The sequence below is a fragment of the Scatophagus argus genome, chromosome 6, assembly GCF_020382885.2.
Source record: "Scatophagus argus isolate fScaArg1 chromosome 6, fScaArg1.pri, whole genome shotgun sequence".
Classification (NCBI taxonomy): Eukaryota; Metazoa; Chordata; class Actinopteri; family Scatophagidae; genus Scatophagus; species Scatophagus argus.
In genome coordinates this window covers 16,981,486-17,007,345 of record NC_058498.1, presented here as the reverse complement: position 1 = coordinate 17,007,345, position 25,860 = coordinate 16,981,486, and the positions used below count along the sequence as shown (strand labels likewise).

At 38.9% G+C, this 25,860-nt stretch overlaps 5 protein-coding genes across 7 annotated transcripts; 4 read left to right on the top strand and 1 right to left on the bottom strand.

Annotated features, from left to right (window-relative positions):
- The first annotated feature begins 481 nt into the window (after positions 1–481).
- LOC124060705 (serine protease 53-like) lies at positions 482–10,910 on the top strand. The gene is made up of 10 exons (XM_046391954.1): positions 482–637; positions 740–890; positions 997–1,135; positions 1,270–1,536; positions 1,619–1,771; positions 8,663–8,732; positions 8,816–8,969; positions 9,555–9,684; positions 9,858–10,109; positions 10,404–10,910. Exons 1-10 carry the CDS (start codon positions 580–582, stop codon positions 10,554–10,556), a joined length of 1,527 nt encoding a protein of 508 aa, XP_046247910.1. The 5' UTR covers positions 482–579; the 3' UTR covers positions 10,557–10,910.
- Positions 5,105–6,413, top strand: LOC124060357 (granzyme B-like). Its single transcript, XM_046391231.1, has 5 exons — positions 5,105–5,191; positions 5,294–5,444; positions 5,551–5,689; positions 5,824–6,078; positions 6,161–6,413. Exons 1-5 carry the CDS (start codon positions 5,134–5,136, stop codon positions 6,314–6,316), a joined length of 759 nt encoding a protein of 252 aa, XP_046247187.1. The 5' UTR covers positions 5,105–5,133; the 3' UTR covers positions 6,317–6,413.
- An 874-nt stretch (positions 10,911–11,784) lies between the features above and the next one.
- Positions 11,785–16,754, top strand: LOC124060358 (spindlin-Z-like). Of its 3 annotated transcripts, none has more exons than XM_046391234.1 (5): positions 11,785–12,445; positions 13,032–13,076; positions 13,516–13,763; positions 13,870–14,103; positions 14,689–16,754. In XM_046391234.1, exons 2-5 carry the CDS (start codon positions 13,057–13,059, stop codon positions 14,892–14,894), a joined length of 708 nt encoding a protein of 235 aa, XP_046247190.1. In that variant the 5' UTR covers positions 11,785–12,445; positions 13,032–13,056; the 3' UTR covers positions 14,895–16,754. The 3 variants fall into 3 exon arrangements, with proteins under 3 accessions (XP_046247190.1, XP_046247188.1, XP_046247191.1); XM_046391232.1 differs by having other exon boundaries at positions 11,788–12,315; XM_046391235.1 differs by lacking the exon at positions 11,785–12,445 and adding an exon at positions 12,456–12,590.
- An 82-nt stretch (positions 16,755–16,836) lies between these two features.
- On the bottom strand, positions 16,837–19,224 carry micos13 (mitochondrial contact site and cristae organizing system subunit 13). The gene is made up of 4 exons (XM_046391236.1): positions 19,040–19,224; positions 18,444–18,600; positions 17,562–17,619; positions 16,837–17,313 (listed from the first exon to the last, which is right to left on the bottom strand). The coding sequence occupies exons 1-4, from the start codon at positions 19,066–19,068 to the stop codon at positions 17,216–17,218; spliced, it is 342 nt and encodes a 113-aa protein (XP_046247192.1). The 5' UTR covers positions 19,069–19,224; the 3' UTR covers positions 16,837–17,215.
- Positions 19,225–19,434: 210 nt separating this feature from the next.
- Positions 19,435–24,175, top strand: hsd11b1la (hydroxysteroid (11-beta) dehydrogenase 1-like a). Its single transcript, XM_046391230.1, has 6 exons — positions 19,435–19,672; positions 21,563–21,693; positions 21,885–22,088; positions 22,181–22,274; positions 22,801–22,966; positions 23,124–24,175. The coding sequence occupies exons 1-6, from the start codon at positions 19,588–19,590 to the stop codon at positions 23,305–23,307; spliced, it is 864 nt and encodes a 287-aa protein (XP_046247186.1). The 5' UTR covers positions 19,435–19,587; the 3' UTR covers positions 23,308–24,175.
- The last annotated feature ends 1,685 nt before the right edge of the window (positions 24,176–25,860 follow it).

Genomic DNA, 25,860 nt, shown 5'->3' with positions numbered 1-25,860 from the left:
ATCCACAATAAACAAAAAATGGTCTTGTCTCTGTGTTTTCACTTACAAACATCATCAAACTAAAGTTCAGTTGATGTGGCTGAGTAGTATCAAGAGTGTGGGTTTGAGTGGATGGGGAGGGGTTGGGGGGGCAGGAAGAGGGGCTCTGAGGAAACTGGAAAAAAACAATCTTAGTGTTTCATCTGTGCTCTTCACTTTAGAATTTAACAAGAATCACTTCAAGTAATGAACAATTAACCATGACCATTACCAAATAAATCAAGAGGCTGAAAGCATCCCAAATACAAGGACGTAAAACAAAAAGTGGTGGGTGAGAGACATGAAAAGAGATAAAGATGAGATGTGATAAATTATGTTATGCTAATCACGTACAGACTGCTGATGTTCGTGTTTCAGTTTGTAGGACAACAGCTAACATAGAGATAGCGCAGAGATCACACAAGCTGCAAACCACCGCAGCACAAAGAACATGGCTGGGAGTCAAGATCAGACAAATGATAACAAAGCCAACTGCTCTATAAAAGGGTTTGTTGGACACCCCAAGTCCACAAGTCCACAAGTAGTCGTCTTGCTGGCATCATGCGTCCTCTGCCCAAACTTCTGCTTTTTCAAGTTCTGACATGCCTTGGACAAAATGGTGAGCTTACACAATGTTTTTATTATTCTGCAATTTAATGAGAAACTTAGCCAGTTTGCATTGTACGTCATTTGCATTTTGGATTTTCACTTGTCTTTGCAGTTCTTGGGGATGAAATCATAAATGGGCAAATAGCCGCGGAGAACTCGATGCAGTATATGGTCTCGCTGCAGAACAGCAGGGGTCATCATGTCTGTGGAGGATTCCTTGTCAGTGAAGACTTTGTGCTTACTGCTGCGCACTGTGATGAACCGTGAGTGGCCTTCTTCTATCAGCAATCTTTGATTCATGTAATTAGAAATCATCTTAAAAAGACCTTAGAAAACATACTGATAACCTCCCAATGTCTGCTCATTCAGGACACCTGTTTCAACTGTAGTCTTTGGCACCCACAACCTAAAGAGGGTTACGAATAAAAACAGAAGACAAATTGTAAAGAGGTACAAAGATCCACTATATTGGAATGTAGGATATGGTAAAGACATCATGCTCCTCAAAGTAAGTTGTTGTTTTCTTTTCTTTTTAATTTAGTCATTTAATTTTTCATCAGCTCTGCATTCCAGTGATTGTTTTGTTTGATTGAAGTGTGATGTTGCTGGTATTGAATTCTCACTGATTTTATGTGTCTCTAGCTGTCTCAGAAAGTTCAACTGGGCAACAGCGTGCAAACAATTCCACTTCCCAAAACAGAAATGAACATACCAGAAAATGAAAATTGTCGTGTAGCTGGATGGGGTTTTACTCGAACTGGTGGCACAGTTGTTGATGAACTGAGAGTGGTGGACGTGTCGATCATTCAGCAGCAGGTCTGTGCGAGGGAGTGGTACGGGTACGGGTACAGTCTTCCTGATAATGTTATCTGTGCTGGTGGATATGAAACAAACAAAGGATTCTGTCAGGTATGCTTTTTGATTTCTTGTACAGAAATGCTACAGACATCAAGTAATAAATAAAACAAATGAAGGCATTTCCTCCTCACAGGGTGATTCTGGTGGTCCTCTGGTGTGGAAGGGGGTGGCGGTTGGTATTGTGTCCTTCAACAAGCAAGCAAACTGTAACTACTCAGATGTACCCAATGTTTATACGGACATCTCAAAATACCTTCCCTGGATCAAGAGCATCCTCAAAAGGCACTAAACTTTATGAGTAAAAATTTTACACAAAGTAATATGGTGTCTCAATATGCTTTGTCAGTGTGATTGAAATTCTAAATAAAAATTCATTTCAAATGCAATCTTTACGTTTCTTCTTTGACAACCATGTGACAAGCAGCTATGAGGTTTTAAATAAAGTAAAAAAGCTATGAAAAACTGCACTGCACAACAATTAAATGACGAAATGGAGGAGCAATTCTGAATGATATATTACCTATACTGTGAACATCTTGCATTTTCTACATGTGGGCAAAAAATATTGTAAATGTTACATCCAGTGATATGATAAAAATGATCTCTTCATGTGATTCATTGGGCACTTTAATCTCTGTGTATGTCTCATGACGCTTCATCTGAAGGCATGTCCAACGTCTATACCAACGTATCAAAATACCTCCACTGGATCAAAGAGATTAGAAAGAAAAAGTCTTGTTAAATGTAAGAATTCAGCAAATTTCTCTCTCATTCATTGTACAAAACTGTGTGCTTTTTGCTTGAAACATGCTCTATAAATACAACTATTATATATGACTATAGCTTCATCTTCTTAATTTAGTCTTTAGTCCAAAGGCTTAAGTCTTTGTCTGAAATGAAAGCTTTCAAATGTCATACACACACACACACACACACACACACACACACACACATATGGCTCATATATGTATCAGTGGGTTATGTCAAATAAATCCACAATAAAAAAAATGGTCTTGCCTCTGTGTTTTCACTTACAAACATCATCAAACTAAAGTTCAGTTGATGTGGCTGAGTAGTATCAAGAGTGTGGGTTTGAGTGGATGGGGAGGGGTTGGGGGGGCAGGAAGAGGGGCTCTGAGGAAACTGCAGCTCAGAGCAGGACAGGGCTTACAAGGCATTTTTAGAACTGACTAGGAGCTTGCTAACATAGCTGACAATAACACATGGTCCAGTCTCTCTTAATGTAACAAACTCACTCTGTAACACAGCTGATAGAGAGAACTTCAGCTGGGCCAGGAACAAAAAATTAATTTACCTTAAAGTGACAGCATCTGCTTGGCAAAGACAGTGAATCATCTGTAGCTGAAAGACAGACTCAGTGTTTGGCTTCGGTTTGCGATGCACTGCAGGGGGGATGTTCTTGGTTGAGGTTTCGTAAGTGAGCTTGAGATGTTTCCTCTTGAAGGGAGATGGTTCCTCAGCAGACATGCTGACAGACTTATCAAGCAGCTCCTGACATAAAGGAGGAGCGCCCACTAATGGGCAAAAGCAGAGAAACTATAAACTCACTCAAGCCCACTCTCTGCTGAGGATAAATACATAACAGCAACTTGATTATAGTTTTGCAAAGAGAAAAACACTGAATAAAGCAGTGAGAGTTATTTAATGCTGCAGACACCGATTGAGTTTAAAAACAACAGGTGTGAATGCTTGAATTACATGACAAATCCTTCCACCCAGTGATTGTTGGTTGGTGGTGATGGTGGGGGTTTTGCAGCATTTCCTCAAATAAGAAAACATGACAAAATGCTCTCTGTGTGCCTGTCCAGTATAGAAAACATGACGAAGAGCCATTGGAGGCACCTTTAAAATGGAGAAAGATGCTATGTAGCATATAAGCTGCCCTACATGCTAGAACATTTGCTGTCCTCTATGTTCCTCTTAATGATTAAATCATTGTTAAATGTGTGTTTTCATTACAGATGTGTCATAGTTGTAATATCTGAGTCGCATATTAAAACAAATGTCATTTTAATATTTTAAAACTGTTTCACCATAAATGCATCACAAATTTCTGCATCCTCATGCCTCACAGCAAACAGCTGGTGTTCCTTTTTTTTTGGTTTGTTCGCTTCTGCCTCTCAGACAGCCAAAAAACAAACATGACAGGGAGAGCTAATTTTATAATAAATAGTGTTATACATAAAGCAAGGTAGTGTTTTTGTTTGTTTTTGTCTGTGCATGTTTCTGTTCTTCTGAATGTACTAACTAATTTCATGACTGTGAGAACATTCATACTCAAATCTGAATGTGGAAGCTGTGGCTTCTGTGGCTCGTCTGGTTTATAGATGTGCTAAATATTTCTACATCACAGAATATTGGTGTTGCATCTGCAATCTTCACTTGTTAGACAAACTTCAGGCTCAGAATGAAATAAAGACAACAGAATAAAAAAAGGAGGCACATGCACATCCACCATTCCTCCTTGTTGCATCAAAACTTTTCCACCACTGGGTTGTCACTGTAGCAGGAGTAGGAGGCAAAGTGGAGTTTATTCACACCTGGACAAAATGGACATGGCTGCTCAGTGAGCAGAGGTCCTAAATGTAAAGGTCAGACTGGTGCCATTGAACTGTTTGCTAATGCTGCTGCCTGTAGACCACTGGCTGTCATGTACCACAGTGCCGTTGGAATCGTTGCTCAACGCAGCTCTTGCAGTCCACTCCACTGTTATGTGTGATCTTACTCAAATACATGTCAACATTCAAGTTTTTGCAGTTAGCTATGTTTCCCATGGTATAGTGGCAGAAATATCATTGGATGCTCTGGGCTACAAACAAAGATACTACAATCACAAGCTGACTGCAGTTATAAATGTATGTTTTATATGTATGTGTATACTGCATCTGATATTTATTATATAATTTATAAACATAAATACATATATACTTATTAAGTATTTTCAATATAATCAAAACCTTTTGCTCTCATAAACTGCTTTTGTCATGAAATCATGAAAGCATTAACAGACTCGGTAATGATTCTCCTTTAGACCACTTTGGTTTAAACTTGCATGTTAGTTTCATTACTGTTAAAACAGATGCAGGAAACTGGCTTCTGTGGTTCTGCTAGTTTGTCACAAAAGTCAGAAGAAATGGTTAAGTCAGCTGTGTTAACAGAACATACACCCACCCATACACCCAGACACCCACGCTAATCAATCGAACAATCTTAGTGTTTCATCTGTGCTCTTCACTTTAGAATTTAACAAGAATCACTTCAAGTAATGAACAATTAACCATGACCATTACCAAATAAATCAAGAGGCTGAAAGCATCCCAAATACAAGGACGTAAAACAAAAAGTGGTGGGTGAGAGACATGAAAAGAGATAAAGATGAGATGTGATAAATTGTGTTATGCTAATCACGTACTGACTGCTGATGTTTGTGCTTCAGTTTGTGGGACAACAGCTAACATAAGGATAGCACAGAGATCACACAAGCTGCAAACCTCAAAGCCTCAAAACCACAAAGAACATGGCTGGGAGTCAAGATCAGACAAATGATAACAAAGCCAGCTGCACTATAAAAGGGTTTGTTGGACACCCCAAGTCCACAAGTCCACAAGTAGTCTTCTTGCTGGCATCATGCGTCCTCTGCCCAAACTTCTGCTTTTTCAAGTTCTGACATGCCTTGGACAAAATGGTGAGCTTACACAATGTTTTTATTATTCTGCAATTTAATGAGAAACTTAGCCAGTTTGCATTGTACGTCATTTGCATTTTGGATTTTCACTTGTCTTTGCAGTTCTTGGGGATGAAATCATAAATGGGCAAATAGCCGCGGAGAACTCGATGCAGTATATGGTCTCGCTGCAGAACAGCAGGGGTCATCATGGCTGTGGAGGATTCCTTGTCAATGAAGACTTTGTGCTTACTGCTGCGCACTGTGATGAACCGTGAGTGGCCTTCTTCTATCAGCAATCTTTGATTCATGTAATTAGAAATCATCTTAAAAAGACTTTAGAAAACATACTGATAACCTCCCAATGTCTGCTCATTCAGGACACCTGTTTCAACTGTAGTTTTTGGCACCCACAACCTAAAGAGGGTTACGAATAAAAACAGAAGAAAAATTGTAAAGAGGTACACACATCCACAATATCAGAATGTAGAACATGGTAAAGACATCATGCTCCTCAAAGTAAGTTGTTGTTTTCTTTTCTTTTTAATTTAGTCATTTAATTTTTCATCAGCTCTGTATTCCAATGATTGTTTTGTTTGATTGAAGTGTGATGTTGCTGGTATTGAATTCTCACTGATTTTATGTGTCTCTAGCTGTCTCAGAAAGTTCAACTGGGCAACAGCGTGCAAACAATTCCACTTCCCAAAACAGAAATGAACATACCAGAAAATGAAAATTGTCGTGTAGCTGGATGGGGTCTTACTCGAACTGGTGGCACAGCTGTTGATGAACTGAGAGTGGTGGACGTGTCGATCATTCAGCAGCAGGTCTGTGCGAGGGTGTGGGGTGGTCTTCCTGATAATGTTATCTGTGCCGGTGGATATAAAACCAACAAAGGATTCTGTCAGGTATGCTTTTTGATTTCTTGTACAGAAATGCTACAGACATCAAGTAATAAATAAAACAAATGAAGGCATTTCCTCCTCACAGGGTGATTCTGGTGGTCCTCTGGTGTGGAAGGGGGTGGCGGTTGGTGTTGTGTCCTTCAACAACCAATCAAACTGTGACTACCCAGATGTACCCAATGTTTATACGGACATCTCAAAATACCTTCCCTGGATCAAGAGCATCCTCAAAAGGCACTAAACTTTATGAGTAAAAATTTTACACAAAGTAATATGGTGTCTCAATATGCTTTGTCAGTGTGATTGAAATTCTAAATAAAAATTCATTTCAAATGCAATCTTTACGTTTCTTCTTTGACAACCATGTGACAAGCAGCTATGAGGTTTTAAATAAAGTAAAAAAAGCTATGAAAAACTGCACTGCACAACAATTAAATGACGAAATGGAGGAGCAATTCTGAATGATATATTACCTATACTGTGGACATCTTGCATTTTCTACATGTGGGCAAAAAATATTGTAAATGTTACATCCAGTGATATGATAAAAATGATCTCTTCATGTGATTCATTGGGCACTTTAATCTCTGTGTATGTCTCATGACGCTTCATCTGAAGACATGTTGAATTCTGGTGTCTGTGTGACCATAAACACTTAAGCCTGAGTATGTGTCACACAGTTCAAAGAAAAGGCTGAGGGGACTGTGGCAGCCAGATCCACACCAAAGAGCCTTTGTGTTGTGTCATGTGTATAATATATGTATTAAATTCATTCAAATAAATAGTACTCACATACAGACATTAAAAGTCAAATAGGACAAAGGCAACAGAAAGCAATCAACAATGAGATGAAGAAGTCCAAAAAAGCTCAGGATTACCAAAGAAGAGGGAGTATGGATTTATGTGACCTTTATGGAAGTTCCTTCCTGGATCAAAGAAATTCTCAAACACAGTTCAGTCTACAAATCCTTCTAGTAGTTTGGTTTCAAACAATGCAGTGCTTCTTTTCCCAGAGTTGCTCAGTGTTCTGCAGTCAATGTACACTACCAGCCAAAAGTTTGAACATATCCTCTCCTACAGTGTTCTTTCTTTTTTAATTTTATTTAAAAATGTATGTAGTAAACAAAAAGGTGTTAAACAACCCAGAATATGTTTTATATTTCAAGAGTTAATTTTAATTCATGCCATTTCTTGCCTTCTTAATGCACTTTAGACCATCATTTGTCTTGTGAAAAGTAAGGGTACAGAGTCTACAGCCCTATTAGTGCTACTATAACTACTGTACAAACCCATATTATGGAAAGAAACATTCAGTTAAGTAAAGAGAAAAGACAGTCCATCGTTACTTTAAGAAATAATTTGTTGTTCCTACTGTGGGACATGGAGGAGGTGTGATGGTGTGGGGGTGCCTTGCTGGTGACACTGTTGGTGACTTAGTCAAAACTGAGGGCCCACTTAATCAGCATGGCTACCACAGCATTTTGCTGTGACATGCCATTCAATCAGGTTTGTGCTTAGTGGGACCATCATTTGTTTTCCAACAGGACAATGACCCTAAACGCACCTCTAGGTTATGTAAAGGCTATTTGTCCAAGAAGGAGAGTGATGGAGTGCTGCATCAGGTGACCTAGCCTCAACAATCACCTGATCTAAATCCCACTGAGATGGTTTGGGGTGAGTTGGACCGGAGAGTGAAGGAAAAGCAGCCAACAAGTACTCAACACCTCTGGAAACTCCCTCAAGAGTGTTGGAAAATAATTCCAGGTGACTACCTCATGAGATTGACTGAGATAATGCCAAGAGTGTGCAAAGCTGTCATCAAAGCAACAGGTTACTTGGTCACTTTGAACAATCGAAAAGAAAAAAACATATTCTGGGTTGTTTAACAAGTTTAACATGTTGACTATACAAATCCATATTTGCCCTGTCATAATTTCAGTGTCTTCTGTAGTCATATAGAATGTGGAAAACAATAAAAATAAAGAAAAAACATTGAATAAGAAGAGGTGTCCAAACCTTTTGACTGGTTGTGTACTTCATATTTTGTAAATCTAAGAATGAGAGCGAGTACATTTATCTACATTTAAGACAGTTTTACCTGAATTAAAAAAAAATCATGCTTCAATCCCACACAGCTGAGACACTCAACTGCACTCAACTGTAAAATTATTTAGTCTGCAGTGTGTTGCATTACACATAACCACAAACTCTCATGTGATGTAACTGCTGGAAAGAGGAAAGCGAAATAACTTTAACAATAAATTTAACCAGCGTAAATACACCCAGATACACACTAGTTTATTTTATCAGTATAATATCATCATGTTGCACTTTCAGTTCTTCAGTGAATGTGATTTCTGGGTGACGCAGTTGGAAGTTTGAACCTTCGGTTTGTTTGTTGGTCTTAGTTTCTCTAAAACCGCTATAACTCTACTGGTTTCTTGCACCAATTTTGAAACCATGTTTTGAAAATGCTGTTTTGTAATCCCACCAACAACTTATCACAAAAAAAACTGCAGCATGTTGGCAAACACACTGAAGCAATAAAGACCACAAAAGAAGCAAGACATTCTGATAAGACTGAGAGTGGAAGGTGTGGATTACACCAGAAGCCATGACAATCAGCCTCGTACTACTGCTGCTCTTCGTCCAGAATGGTAAGACACAAATGTACATCTACTACAAAGCTCAAATATTATCTTGGATAAACATAATAATGAGACATGATTCTGTGTTCCAGGAGTCGATGGTTCTCGTATCGTTGGAGGCAGAGAAGCCGCCCCTCACTCGCGCCCCTACATGGCCTCGTTGCAGGTCAGAGGTCGGCTGAACTGTGGGGGAACCCTTGTGAGAGAAGACTTTGTGCTCACAGCAGCACATTGTCGGATTCCTGTGTAAGCAATAGCTATTTTTTTTTTTTATTTCGTTTGGGATTTGAAATAATGTTAAAGCAGATGAAAAAAGAAAAATGTCATCATAATGACAGTGTTTTCAGAAATCTGAAGCTTTGAGAGAAATCACTTAATTCCCTAGTTGTTGTATACAACTTTTCCTATTTTCATTGGAGCCACTTATTTAATTGCATGTCACTCTGAGTGAAAATCAGCTGCAGGGACTTTTCCTTTTGCCAGACATGAGTAATCCATCAGAAAATATTGCATTTGTTTTGCTGTTTTTTTGTTTGTTTGTTTGTTTTGTTTATTTGTTTTGCCGTTTTTCTGTTTGTTGGTATAGTCAGGGATGCTCTCTTTGATAAAAAGTGAAGGTGGCTGAATGTTCACTCAAGTCTCTGCAAGGTGATTGTTGTGCAGTACTGAAATGAATGGAAAGCACTGATTTCAAAATGTTTATAGGGTATGTTGTTTTCTCTAAACAGACTCTCAGACTGATGTGAAAAATAATTTCTGTCAAAGAGGGATAATCAACAGCCCTGACATCATATCTAATGTCCATTTGTGGTTCATCTGTGATTTCCATAGACCATACACAGTTATACTTGGATCCGATTCCCTGTCTGGTAATGAGCCAACGAAGCAGGAGTTCACTACTGTCAGGTCCATTCCACATCCCAGCTATGATGGACATGCAAACGACATCATGCTCCTGAAGGTAAGGAATCGGTTTAATCAGTTTTTGCTAAAATTGAATCATATCTGAAGTTGAAGAATGCCTCTTTGTTGTTGTTTCTAGTTTGCACAAAAGCATAAAATGTGTAAACATTGCACAAATCTAAAACAATAACAATTTGCTGCATTTTTCAACCATTAATCTCCTTGTCTCAGCTCAACGGCAGGGCCCAACTGAATGATGCAGTGCAGCTGATTTCTCTGAAGAAGGGTAGGCTGAATACATCCAAGTGCATCACAGCAGGCTGGGGGGATGTGGGGGATAACAACACCTTACCAGCCAGGCTTCAGGAGGTCAACGTAACCACCCTCTCACAGCAGACCTGCCGCAGGAGGTGGCGAGGTGTTCCCATAACCAGAACAATGGTTTGTGGCGTTGGGGATGGCATCGCTAAAGGCTTCTGCTCGGTAAGAAAATAAACTGACTTGTCATTCATCGGGCACCCAAATTGGACTTTGAGAGAGTTTTTCTTAACCACGCAAAGTTGGAGGGACACTAAATATAAACATCTAAATGACGTGGATATCACAGGTACATTCAATAAATGTAAGCAAACCAGTTATTGTTAAGATCCGAGATTGTCTTTTTGATAGAAAACATATTTCTTCCTGCTGCAAAACTTTGCAAATACAATAAAATAAAAAGAATATTTTAAGTAGAGTAGACCTTTTGTTTAGTGTCTTGCATCTTTCTTCCTTAAGGGGGATTCAGGTGGGCCACTGGTATGTGACGGAGCTGCAGCAGGTGTCGTCTCCTTCTCTGGACGGCAATGTGGAAATCCCAGGACCCCTGATGTCTACACGCGCATATCATCCTTCAGCGACTGGATTACAAGTGTGCTAAACAGCAACTAGGCAAATTAGACTAAATGCAATGGGTTAATATGATGAATTGAGATGTACTTTCCAAGACGAGGCTCTAAACAAACATCTAGTGTTATGTCATTAAATAGCAGAGCTGTGGTTGTTGAGATTAGGTAGGTTATGCTTTTCTCACACCCACTTTTGCTTTCCTTTAAATTATATGCACTCAAAATGGATCAGGCAAAACTCCTATCAATACAAAGTTTTTTTAAGTATACTTAGGTGAGTGTAAAAATAACCTGAAAATAAAAATGGCAGAGTCCCACACACTTGTTTTGAGAATATGTATGAAACAGTGACACCACCTGTACACAATGAATAAAAGCATGAATTCTGTGGTCATAAGGTTGGTTCATGTTTGCATATTGAGTTGGTACATGGTATGCTTCATTCTGTTTCATTTACAGATGGCTGTATGGTCACACAGGGGAGGCATTCAGATGAACTACATGTGAAGCTTAAGTGTGTGCAGCCTGTTTAAAGGGCTGAATGCTCCTTCTTACAGCTAAACTTGCAGGTTTGAATCATGCCAATATGTTGTACATCCAAATGGTCATGGGTGAAATAGTTAAAATGAACAAAAGTACTTCACAGAGAAGAACTGGCATGGATTTCATTTTATTTTAGATATCAGATGTAGGCTAATAAAAGAGTATCAAATTGTGCACTGAGCTTTTAAGTGTTGTGTTAGATAAATAAAGACTTCAGATTCAAAGTGCTGTCATAGGCCTAACCGAGATATTTAAATGTTGTGCTTTTTGACACATAATAATGGCCAGTGGTGGTTCTACATTGAATTACTCCCCCGGGCGAGACTCCCAGGAGTCGACTTAACCGATTCACCTTGGTGACCACATAATTGTTTTGTATTACCTATTTTTATTTGGCCATTTCACACAATTCAGAAAAACAAAAATGTGCAGGAATTATAGGCCTGTATTTACAATATTATGAATGAAATGTGCATTATATGGAAGAAAGTCAAGGTGTGACTGACTTTTTCTACAGTGCCAGTGATAGTGGATCTCCCCCGCCCGTTCAATTTAGGGGGGACCCAGAGGTGAGCTGTCCCCCGCCCCCCTCCCCATTCAAACATGCTGGTGCGCCTGCAGCTGCAGGGGGCGCCAATGTGCCGATTCTCCACAGGGTGATATCACAAATAATAGAAAGCCACCGCAGATTTTTTTTTTCCAAGCGCTCGTGCCGCCCACCTTGTGTCATGAAAAAATGCTGCCCGGTCCCGAAGGCTGCCCGGTTCGCCCGTGCCTAAAACCGCTACTGATAATGGCGCAACATTCGACGCATTATAACTTTGTAACACATCCCTGCATGCCGTCTGCGCCTTTAAGATCAATGGTAGGCAATTCTTGCGTCATAGAAGGGTCGATTGTGTTGTGTACTATTTTCATAGTAATCATGCGACACTAAGACTGTAATTAGACCATCTCCGATAACGGCCCAGCACAGCATGCAGCGGTCGCCACAGCCCAACAACTATTTAACTCGTGGATTAATTTCGGTCGTTAAAAATCCATATTATAGTCAATAAAACACCAATTCCCAATATCCATTGCGCGTGTCTTCATGACATTCTCAGCGGTCATTGAAATCGAAGGCTTGCTGGGAACTAGAGTCTCCTCTTCTCAGCTCCCATTTTCCACAGGTTTCGCGAGATTTACATAGGGTTGGTGTGTGGCAGCATTTCTCTGTCAGACGAACTGAAAAATACTGATATGAAATCTGCGTAAAGGTAATGAAAATATGTTCCTAAGAGAGGACTGTAAACACCCATTTGATGCTGGTGTTTGTTACTTGCCATGAAGGACACCGCAGAGCGGATGTAGCTTGCCGCCTCCACTTACAGCAACATCTGCATTGAGGTAGCTAGAGCTAGGACAGACGAGTGTACTCCAGTGTCAGGTGTAGGTGTGTTGGATTTAGTCCAGGACAGGTGGCATATACGACATTAGTAGTTTATCGGGGTGGCTCCATCCTATTGTATACGTGACGATATGTCGCTAATGTGTAAGTTATTCACACTAAAATTTAACCCTCTAACGATACATACTGTCATTTGTCAGATACGGTGAAATGGCTGACGTATTCTCCTGAAGTTGTGTTAGATAGATTTTTATTGGCTTTTTAGTCTTTACATGAGGCGAGACTTGTCTGCTAACTAAATATGACAGTAGAAGTCTCGCCTTAGTAGAAAACGGTGACCTCTGTGGTTGTGTAGTTAAAGTAAAATACCCAGGAAGTAATGCCATCATTCTGACATAATCTATTGGCTGTTGTAGTTGTCAGTCTGTGCTGTGCAGGCTGCAGCCTGTCACATATCTGTTCAGACAGCCCAGCCTCTCAGCTGAAGTAGAGGCCTTCCTCATGTCATATAGTATGCATGTGAAGTTTGACAGCTGTTATATTCACTCACATAATAACTGAATACTGCCCTGTCTTTGTCTTAAGCAATAGCCCTTGAATTTCTGGAGGCATGTCCAAGAAAAGGGGCAGGTATGTAGAAACGAAACTGCTGTACGTTGTATGCCATCATTTTGATGCCATTAGTGGTAGTGGCAAAAACAAAACAAACAAGAAAACATAGATAGAAAGGTGGTTAATTCAGGTATAAACTCCTGGAATTAACCAATAGTTAATAATAGTAGTTTTTATCAGATTGTTGAAATTGAGGACAATAATTTGTATTATAAAAGTTTTGATGATGATTATGTTTACAAATAGACCTGTCCAAGAAGCATAAGCTATTTTGAAGAGGCTTCAGTTTCATCTACTTTTCAGAAACATCTCAAGTAAAAGTCATATGTGATCAAATATGTTCCTCATGTTGCCTACACTGATATCATAAAGCTTTTTATACACACGTAAGGTGCATAATTTGTTTTATATATTAACCACAGTCACACAGACCTGCATATTCATCCTGTTCTACCAGAAAGCGAAGTAGCGGGGAGCTGAATGACACATTGACCCCGGACCCCAACAGCATTCTGGGAGTCCGCATTCAGCACAACTGGCGTGAGAAGGGGAACCAGAGCAAATGGAAGGGAACGGTACTCGACAGGCTTACTGTGAACCCTTCCCTCTTCATGGTGAAGTATGATGGCTTTGACTGCGTCTATGGCATCGAGTTGTTCAAGGACGAGAGAGTGTCGAACCTACAAGTCCTGTCGGAAAAAGTTTGTGAGTTGGTTAGCCACTCTCTTAGGCTGTGCAAGCTAGTTTGCAACTGTTGGATTACAGTTTTTCATGTTTCTCTGTTTTATATTTTGTGACTGCGTCTGCACAGTAAACAACAAGATCAAGATACCTCCAGGGGAGGAAGAGCTGGTGGGCAAAGCCGTGGAGCATCTGTTTGAAAAAGAGGATGGAGAGAAGAATGAATGGAGAGGCATGGTTCTTTCCAGAGCCCCAATCATGACCAACTGGTATTATATCACTTATGAAAAGGACCCCGTTCTCTATATGTACCAGCTGTGGGATGATTATGCTGATGGAGACCTCAGGATTCTGCCTGAAGCAGGTACTGGTAATTTGGATGTAACAAAGACAGATTGATACTTTACTAAGGCTTCATAGATAGAATCAAATGCTGTGGGACATGAATATTTTTTTCCACTTCCACTCTCTTAATCTGTCATGGATAGCTTGTGAGTTAACCAGCGGTCACGGTGTTTGCAGATGTCTGTATTTATAACAAGTCTTTTCTTTATGAACTGGGTTGAGTCCCAGTAGCAAACAGCCGAGATTACATATTTTAAGTTTTCCAGCAATGTACTTGGGATTGAATTTGACACTGCTCTTGGGAAGATTAGATATCATCAGTGGTTTCTTCAAATCACTATTTCTGGTGATGTTCCTGAGGTCATGGGTATGTTTAAACATGCACAAATTGCTGCTTCTAGTTTAAGAATATTCATGTGATTTTGCACTCATAAACATTCACAGAAACTCCTCATCAAATCTAATTAAGGTGGTGAGAAATGTTAAGTTGGTCATAATTATTTAATGCCTATACTTTAAGTAGGTGGTGTTTGGTGAGTTACACACAAGCGGTTTTGTAGCCAACTCAAACGTACGTGTAATGTTGTAATGTTTCACTCTTCAGAAAACAAGCACCTGTTGCCCGCAGACAGGAAGCCAGGAGAGGAGACGGAGAGTCTGGTGGGGAAACAAGTGGAGTACGTTACTGACAAGGGTGTGAAGAGAACAGGCCTGGTCATCTACCAGGTCCCAGCCAAGCCCTCTGTCTACTACATCAAATATGATGATGACTTTCATATCCATGTCTATGACCTGGTCAAAACCACCTAGAGATAGTGGACACTTTATCCCACTCTCCAGCCTCCGTCCATCCGCTTCTGTTCCACTTGTTCTGATCTTGTAATTCAAAGCCATGGCAGGGTTGAATAGTTAATATGCTTTATTGTTTGGAAGAAAGTGCAATCTGTTTTTCATAAGCACAGCAGAACTGTAGCACTGCTATGCTTGGCTATTTTGAGTGGAGGGAGTTGACTTGTTTTATTGTTGCTGCTCTACTTTATACTTTAAGTTTTGGACAGTCCAAGATTGCACTGCCCAACATCTGCAAAGAGCAGTTGCTACTGCATTTGCATTGTTGCCCCTGAGATACTCACTGATCTGTCCTTAAAGTAATTATCTTAATTAAATTCCAGTATTTACTTAAAAAGCTGCTCAAAATTTCCTTTTGAAGCCATTTCTATTGGGTCATACTGAATAGCTAGTAAGCATGATATACTCATTATGTTTGGTATAGATGTCTTCCACTGAGGCATTTACTGAATTAGAGAAATACATGTGCTGTATTTATCTGCCCATATTATCAAATAATTTAGTGTTAGCACTGGAAGGGATGAATGCAAGCAGCATTGTCAAATCACCTGAATGGAGCCCTTATATTTTCAAAAGCCTTTTAAAAAAGAAGTATGCTCATGTGGCAATATACTCCAGCACCTTTGCTCCATGTATCATCAGATCCTCTTTAGTGGTGATGAAGATGCAGTTTAAATTCTCATTTCAATTTGATCCCACACAAATCATCAAGTGCCTTCCGGCTTATCATTCCGCAATATTGTACATACTCTATTGCCAACTATCTAAGCTCTGAATGAATCCTGGTGTATTAAGGCTGCTATTTGGTTTTCATTCAAAAGTGGTGACACTGACAGCTTGAGGAAAGTTTTGCAACCATCAGGTTAAATGAGTCCTGTGTTTTTGCTCTTAATGCGGTATGAAAGTGTTATTTAAATAGAACATAAATCCTTGGTTGTACAATCTCACTTTTAAAATTGTGGGGAGCACTTTATTGTATAAAGTTTACATGTTTAGGTTATGGTGTGCAAAATAGTTTCCCCACATTGCTTTTTTCTTAAGAGCAAATGTGGCAGAATAAAAGCTTTCTAACTCATGCATGAATAAAAAAAAAATAAAGAAAGAAAAAACACTTGTTGCAATACAGATGAGTGTAAAATGCCTTGTAATGTTGCCTGTCGTGATTGCTCTCATTTATACAAATATATCATCCAAGCTCTGCCGGCTTTTAGTGTATGGGTTCATAATATACAGTATACATAAATTATAAACTGAATATGTAACAGGTATAACCAACTGACAAACCAGTTTGTTGCCGAATTAACTCTGATTCTAGTCTTTATAACTTTTGTCTTCACATGTATGCTTGCAGTATGGTGTTGGTATTTCATTCCAACTTGGTCACTATGTCCTAGTTGCTGAATTGGTCATGGCCTTCTTCAAGTCATTCAGTGTATCCCTCGGTAAACTAGCAAATCAGTAAATATACTATAACTGTTTATTTTTAACTGGCAAAACTCTGCATGTGTCATCTGCACAGTGAGAGTGTCTGGATATTGACAGTAGAAGTGACAATGTATGGCAGAATCAGTACCATCTGTTTAACCCTTATTTAAAAAAAATAAATAAATAAAAAAGAAGAAAAAGAAGCTAACGCTATACATCACCGCTAATGGTGTTGTGGAGTGTTTTTATGTTGTGTACAGTGGGGTTACAAATGACTGAAATGACTCTGTGCTCTTCTTCACGCTTTTGATCACTTCCTCCTGTTCTGAAGTTGTAGCAGCAGCAGCCCATTGTTGTCATTATTTTGTCATGAAGAATAAAGATTTTTGCACATTTGTGTGGTCTTGTTCTGTGAACACACTACCATGGTCCACATGCAGTACATATTTTGTCTCAACAAATCAAACTAAATACTGGATGTATTTTAAGGATGATGTATTATTTAGTTACAATTGGTGAGACTGCATATATACAACAAACACTCTCTTCATAACATTTGGATGGTGTGAGAACAGAAGGGGAGTAACATATTGTACATTAGACACTGCAGAGCAAAATTAAAAGAAAGATGCTTCCTAGCATTATGTACAATACAATTCCAACTAATGCCACTATCATTTAGAAAACCACAGTTAATCATTCAGGAGACTACACTCAGCCAAATTTCAGCCAAACTTCTTTACATCCTGCATTTTCCTTTCATGGAGGGTATTTCTTCTTTCTTGTGAGGGGTTACACCTTTTGAAGAAGCAGTGTCATTTTGAGTGCAAAATTCAGGTTGACCAGAGAGCTCTTGTTCACTTGGTGAGGTCTTTTAGATACAGCAAACACTGATTTGCATAATCATTTGCTTTTGTTGGAGCCTCCGAAAGAGATGAAATTGTCCACCGCACTCCTGCAATAAAAAAATAAATGATTAGGGTTTGATGCTCCACCAAAAAAGAAATAAATAAATGAATTAACATGCTAATCTCAGAATAATAACAGTGATGCAGATATTTATTATTGCACTGCTGTAATGCTAAGAATATCAGTCCATCTAACAAAAGAAGTGCATGATCACAATTTAAATCTGGTCACACTCAAAAACACAAACTTGTGATGTTACAAAATTTGCATGCTCTCTTTTCTTTCAGTTCTTACCAGAGTTCCACGCCTCAACAGGAGAGAATTCAATCTTGGGCACGGTTGGAAGCTGAGTCTGGGAAGAGGGTGGATCAGTTAGTTTGAAAGAGCATTGTACAATGCTTTGTAGTTGTGAACATTACATTGAATTCACATTAAATCTTGTAAGAGTTCAAAACCAGAAGAAAGAGATAATGAGTGACATGTGGAAGATATAATTTCGGCTGACCACCCTTCACGTGTGATATTACTCAACATCATGTGGATAAATAACGTGCCAGGTCTACCAGTGGCAATTATAACTGAGGGATGACATTTTGGTACTTCACTTACAACTAGGAACAGCCATCTCACTCCAGAGTTACACCAGAATAGGAATATGAAATACATAATGAAATATCACTGGTAAACTCTGTAGAAAGATACTAATTCATGGTTGACTGCTTAAGTTAGATGTAAGTAAGTAAAAAAAATATCTGGAGTAGTTTACTGTCAAACTAAAATTACTAAAAACTATGTCCCCAAAATTTAGTGGAAAAAAAGGTCTGTTGTGTTCAGGTTAGAGCTGCTATACGGCCTCCTCATGCTGAAATGCATCCAGATGTGTGATAAGAGAGAAATAAAGAATGAGTATTATTTTATTTTTACTGGCTCTTTACTGTTGTACTGTAAATACTATACATACAACATTTCTGTCTTACAACTCAATTAAAAATGTGTCACGATATGGCAGGACACTTAGGTAAAATTAAATCATTTAATCGTTTATTGTAGAAATCATCAAAAGCATTGAGAGGGGCGTCTAAAACATTGACTGCATCAATGTCCTTCTGTTTCATTAGTATGCCTAGAAGTCGTCCTGAGTCAGAGTTATGCTTGAGCAGGGCGTCTTATCTGTACCTCCAGGCCAAAATACTTCATCCATTCCTCTATGGCAGGGGGTATCGCAGTCTTGGCCTTGTCCAGGGCCTCTGAGCCCTGCTCACTGCTTCCCATCAGACCAGAGTCACAGGCAACGTAGAGAGCTCCACCTGCAATGGTCACCTTGGTGGCCAGTCTGAAAATTAAAGAACAGAGGAAATCAAGCTCTAAGAAAGGATCACCCACCTCTGTATTCAGTCATAAACATGCAAAACTTATTAAAAACACGATTACGTATTAATATTACAGCACACCACGTTTTTTTAGAAAGCATTTTGATGATCACTTCGTTAATAGTGACACTTAGCAGTTAGCTATTAATAATACATTAGCCAACTATACCGAACGAAGAAAAATTGCCTCAGTTAAAGATAAAAAAAAATATTTTTGACTTATTCAACAAATTAACTAGCCAATCACTGTGCAAAATGGTTGAAGATGACAGCTGTAGAGCTCTCGGGCAGACTGACTGTTATGCTAACATAGAGTCAGTGAGCTAACAGGCTAATAGAGCAGCTAGCGCCTTCACGAGCATTAGCTTCTGGGGAATTAAACGTGAAATTAAAAATACTGACTTCACTACTGGCAAAATCCTTGCCGCCATGGTCCACAGCGGGGTCGTTCCCTTTTACGTACTGTTATTCGTACGCCAAGAAAGAGTTGAAGTAACAGTTTCCTTGCTGACGGCTATCTTGATAGCACCACTGAAGGGCAACCCTGCCTCAACTCTCTGCACAGGAAGAATTGTCAATAAAGTTTCCATTTCAAAAGCTAACGTAATTTAGGAGATGCAGATTCGTTCTTTTTTAAACAGCAATTTAAATCACAATTTGTCACATTGATGGGGAAAAAAAATTGAATAAGCTGTGATAGTTAATTAAAAAAAAACACGATTGTAATATGTTATTTCTACATGAGAAGCAGATCAGACCCGATTTAAGTTCAATGAACGTTATCTGTCAACACACCCCGTTCACACGTCAAGAGAAAGAGAGAGGAGGGCACTACATAAATGTCATTAAGTTTCGTCACATTTCCCGCAAAGGCCGTTTTACAGATTTAATTGCGGGAGACTGAGCTCTGACCTGAACACTTTGCATTTGACCACCAACAAGTTTACAAAATGGGAACTTTCACAAAAGTCGTATTGGCTAGTATATGTGTTGCTTACCTGGCTGTCAAGTGGACTGCACCCAGTTTTAATGCAGGTAAGAGAAACAGGCTATGAACTATAGCTACTGGATGTTGCTCTTTGACAATGCAATGACAAGTTTTGTTAGAGCTAGGCTACAGGTGGTTTTAACATAGGTATTGCAGTGTTGACAGGCTTGTGTGTGAAGACTGCCTGTGGTACAGTGAGTCCTTGCAATCTTCAAACACAAGACCCCAATAAAATAAATAATATAAAATAACTAGCGTTGCAAACAAACTGGGTTGTGACATAGTTTAAGGTGGTGAAGTGTAGTAACTGGCCAATTGTCTGCAATTAGCAAAATTGCTATAGGGTAGAAATAAACCTTTAAGTTATTTTGTGTGTAAAATATTTCGACTGTTTTGTGTTTTCTTCTCCCACTGCCAAGAATCATTTGGATGCATGCAGTCTAACACACCTGTTTAATGGGCACTGGGTGCGGTAGTGAGGCTATGTGTTCAATTGAACTATTTTCTACATCCGGCATTACGAAAAAAAAAACCAACCAGCAAAAATGTTTTGCAAATCTTGACTTGTATCTGCTATATGTTACTCGTCTACACAAAATTTGCAGAATGAATGAAAAATGTGCATAAATTACGAAATAATGAGTTTGTTTTGTGTTTTTTGATCAATAAGCCTATCAAAAGCTTATTGATAAATTTGGATCTGGAGATGGCTGATTTACAAAAGAAAATCCGCAGTAGTGCGGATACGATGTGTTAATTTCATTGAACTAGATAATCTAAACTGTTTTAGAACACTGTGTCTGATAAGTATCCATTTAAACCATACAATAATTTCAGGCCAGTTTATAACCTTGTGATGACCAAAATCCCTTTTCATGTCTTAAACACACATACACACAAAAGAAATTCTAAATGTTATTAATCTTTAATCAGAAGTCTCTATGCTGCCCCAACTGGTACTGTGCTTCAACTTCATGGTCCACACTTTAATATGGATCATGATTGCTGCTCTGCTTTGCCCAAAATATCTGCGTATGATAATAAGACAAGTTTAATGTTCGCCTGGGGAAATTTAGGAAAAGAAGCACAAAGTGAGCGAGTAATCTGTTGTAATCTGACATGCTTTCTGCTTGTGACTGAGGCCTCACCAGTGAGAAGAGACGGCATGTTCAGATGAGTGTAGAATCGATTTTCTGCAAGTAATGACATGATATGGTTTGAGTCATTAACGTACTGTTAATGTATCCGCATGCAGGGTTTTCAATAATTGCAGCATTGTGTCACCAGTTGAAAAGCTAATAGTAATCAAACCTACTAATATTTTTACATGATTGCATTTTATAAATGGAATGAATACAAATGAATTGAATAAAAATGGAAATAACTGGAGGAAAAGTGTGGATGATTACACATGTAGCTGAACATGTCATTGGAACGAAAGGTGCTGATATGTGCCTCCATATTGAAGGAGGCTTGAGGTGGGGAAGAAAACATTGTTTTAAACCTGTATCTTACCAAAGTCTCAATGACAGCAGACACAGATCTTTTTACCACCCATATAAAGTAGAGATGGAGGTTTCTGGGTCAGGGTCAGAGGTTTTGTTTCCTAATATGTTGAAACATTATACTGAGGGCTGTGATTGGTTTATCTTTTTATGGCAACAGCCAAGGCGCTTTTGTATTTGAACTGAGATAACAGTTGAATACCATCAAGTTCATTTGATGAACTTGGTCCTCTGTTGACTGCATATAATTTTCTATTTATGAAGATTGTGTCATATATCTGTTGGCACAAATACCAACATCATTGTCAATATATTTAAAAGACCACATCAGTGACACTGTGTTTTGAATATTTATTCACTGCCATCAGCACAACTGGGTTTCCAGTCCATGTGAGCATGTGTTTGTTCCTGTGTGTCTCCTCTGTTTCTCAGAATCTCTCAGAGGTGCCAGGGTATTGGTGACTGGGGCCAGTACAGGTATTGGTGAACAAATGGCATATCATTATGCCCGCTTTGGGGCCCAGATAGTAATTACAGCAAGGAGGGAGAATGTGTTGCAGCAGGTCAGTGAACTTCAAAATATAAAAATGGACTCAAACCAATAAATGTGCACACCAGTAAACATTAATTCTGTAAAAAATAGGATAATAGTAAAAGGTCAATAAAGATGTTCTTCAGTTGGCCACTGTTTTTGTACTTTTTTCAAAATCTGCAAAGGACATTCAATCCATTCTTTGTGATCTGTGATTTACAGGTAGCAGAGAAGTGTATGAATCTGGGGGCCCAGAAAGCTCTCTACATAGCAGCAGACATGGGCAGTGATTCAGAGCCGGGCAAGGTGATAGATTTTGCTCTGGAAAAGCTTGGAGGGTTGGATTACCTGGTTCTCAACCACATTGGCCCAAGCCCCTTCACCATGTGGGATGGAGATGTGGAGCACACCAGGTGGCTGATGAAGGTAGTGTAGCATTTTAATGGTCTGTCAGCAGATCAGATGAGGGAGATGCACTGATCTGTGTGTGTGTGCTTGCATGCGTGTGCTTTCCAAAGGTTAATTTCTTTAGCTACGTTCAGATGGCTTGGAAAGCTCTGCCCTCTCTTGAGCAAAACAAAGGATCGCTGGTGGTTGTTTCATCACTTTTAGGTAGGTTTGCCACATCATTTTCATACACGTGTTGATGAGAGTGAAACATGGATGTGCACATACATTATTATTTACAAAGATTTACACTCATTAATTGCAAGTAATATATAGTTTGGCCTCATTATTTCATACTATAATATATATGTATAATAGAATAGAGTATATAAACAAGTTGTTTTCTAAGAATAAATAAAATGAATACGTTGAAAACATGATTAAAAATGTTTTTAAAAAATGTCCTTTTTCTTTACCTTGGACACAATCTTACCTCAAGGTCTATTTAGTAGCTATAGGAACTTTTAAGAAATAGTGGAAGTTTTTTTTTTTTTGTTTTGTTTTTTTTTAACTTGTCCTTATTAAAATAATAGTAATGTGTAGTTTAAAACATCAGCTGAAGAATATATGTCATATGATCCAGACCACATGTAAATCCACAAGCAAATTTCTTCCCACAAAACTTGTTAATTTGTATCTTTGCACTAGTCAAGACTAATAATTCTCTAATAATTTACCTGATGCCCCACAGGTAAAATGCCCAGCCCATTTGTGGCACCGTATACGTCAACAAAATTCGCCTTGAATGGATTCTTCGGGGCCCTTCGGCATGAGCTGGCTATGAAGTCGAGCAACGTGTCCATCTCTATATGTACTCTTGGACTCATTGATACTGAGTCAGCTATGGAGAAAGTCAGGTTAGTCAGGCATGCAGTAAGTGTTGTTAACCAAAGTCCAAATGCAAAATGTCTCACAGCCACTGCAATCTAACCACTGATGCTTTTACATTAATAACCTGGAATATTTGGCATATTTTTTAAGCTGTAGTAAGAGCAATATTTTTCTCTTTCCTAGGGGTGTCACTAAGGTACCAGCCTACCCTGCTACAGACGCAGCCCTGAACATCATCATTACAGGAGCTACAAGGCAGTCGGAGCTCTTTTACCCTTGGTTCACCTACATTGTGGCTCTTAGCAAAGACTGGTTCCCTCCCGTCACAGACTATATCATCCAGAACTCCTACAACTACAGCCCATGAAAAACATTCATCTGTAGTACCATTATGCATGCTCTAGACAAATCATAATACATGAGTTATTATGATTTGGTTTAGAGTTTAGAGTTTTGATGTCATATTTATCATGTGTTGATACACACTGGGCATGATGATGCTGTGGTTTGCCCTGTCTGTAATTAACATACAACATATTTCACTAACCAAGTTTAACCTTAATATTCTGACGCAACCAGATGTTTTGTGCAAGTGTTTAACTCTCCAGTTGGTAAATTACTTTCCCTTGCAGCCAAATGGATCAGGTTACTATATTTTACAAACTGAAGCTCGCTCTCCTTTCTACATGTTTCTTTTGGGAGAGGCAGGTTATAAAAAAGTCTGAAAGGCAGAAAAACTTATGGCTTGGGTTTGTTTCTTGTTGGCCTACCTCAAAGAGATTAAAAGCTCTTTGTTCCTATCTGCACAGTACAACCATCTGCACAGTCCACACTATAGGAAGGGAAGAAAAAGGGTGCAAATGACATGCAGCAAAGGTTACCCAACTGGAACCGAGCCTGGGATGTTGTGATCACACTAACGTTGTCACAATTTTAAACTTTCATACAATACTAGTGGAAACAAAATTAAACTCAATATCTCTTTCGGTATTACAACAAAAAGAAAATTAAAGTCCTAGGTACACAAAATCTGTGCTTTTACTGTCCACAAACCAACAAATCAATATCAATATTAATATCTGTACAATATAGGATTGAAAATCTGATTGTATTTTTTATTTTATTTTTTTTTAAATAACTTGGGAACTTGTCATGAACTTGTGGTATAGAAAAGAATTCAAGTACTGTACTTTTGAGAACCTTGTATCAGAGTATAAAGTCTGAAACACTAAAACACAAGGCCGCCAGGATGCCTCATAAAGAGTTTACTTTGTGTGCAAAAATGAATCGCAGCACAAAGAACAATTATAAACTGTTCAGCCTCTGATTATTGAGGCATTATTGTTAAGAGTGTGGCTGGCTGGAACATTGAGTTTTTTTTTATTTATTTTTGTAATTTAAATACTCAATCCTGCACATTTTAGAAATTTTAGGAGGACAATGGTCAATACTTGTTCAAAAAGAGGCTTTCTTCTGAATGAAATGTTGCTTAGAATGTCCATATGAGGGCAGTAGTACCAAAGTAGTGAAGTAAGGTTACTTCACCCAACAGCAAAGAGTGAAGTTCCTTCCCTGTGAAGAAATAATCCTTAATAGCAGAGTGTCGTGCATTTGATGGTGATGTAGCAATTTGTTTGAAATACTTTTATCTTAAATGTTAAGAGTTTTGTTGAAAGAAAGCCAGTCCTGTGTGTTCACAGATTGAAGCATCAGATTCTTTTAAAACCTCCATCATCATATCAATCCTCATCCTCCCTGTTCCTTTTCCTGTCTTCACTGTTCTTCACTCCTGGATTCCTCAGCATCTCCGTTCTTCTCTACTTCATTTGGTTTCTTCTTTCCATGTCTGGCCACAGCAGGCGTTGCAGACTTCCTACAGAGCAGGACTTTCTCAGTGGGTTCTTTTGTGTCTTTGTTCATCATCCCCCCCAAAGCACCGCAGGCTTCCAGTGAAGCTGTTGGCTCAATCCTTCGCGGTGGTCCCTTCTTTATTGTAGTACACCCTAGAGGTTATACCCTGCTGATAGGGTGGTTTTCTACCGTGTACCCAGAGTGAGTTGTCATTGTCAAAAACAAATGCCTCACTAAAATTGATGAGTTTGATTTGAAAAGTTGAGAAACAAAATGAAGAGACGTGTTTTCCTGCTGCATACAAATTACTCTCTCAAAACAGGGAAAAAGTGGCCTTGAATCTGTCAAATGTTTGCACCATTCTGTTGTATTAATACAGTCTTTCAACTGGTATCACTGATGGGAAGACATCACTGGAATACATGTACTCTTTGTCCTTATCTTGATACACAATTCAATTGACATGATTTGATAGAATTGTGTCGATGGTATAATCTCCCTGCAGATGCTGTGGAAAGAAAAAAAACGCTCTCTCTCACTCTCTTTTCTTCTCATTCTTTCTGTCTGTTTCTCTGTCACACACACACTAACATGGAGGGGCCTCCCGGGAAGGAGAGCAGGCATGGCCTGGGAGAACAGCCAGAAACACCTGCAACAGATTAGTGTTTCTAATGCTAGGTAATAAATCCTCTCACCCTTCTCTAGCATCTACATCTCCACCAAGCATGGATCTTATAGGCTGAGGAGCATCCACCCACAACACACACACATCAGTGGATGTATTTATTTTGTCTTTCTTACTACCCATTGTTGTGCATGCTGTAAATTCTAATAACTATTCTGTTGGTTCAGTATCATGGAGGTTTTGCCCAGGGTTTTAGACTGGGCTCTATATCAAGATCAAACATTTTCATTATGACCGCAAACAGACAAGGCCAAGACCAGAGCTGAGGCTGGTTGGTTTACTGACTACACATAAAACTTGAAAGGTTGCAGACTGATTGGCCAACTGGATTCTCATTTACAGAGGTTTGTAATAGAGGTTGAATTCTGCATATTATTTAATGTC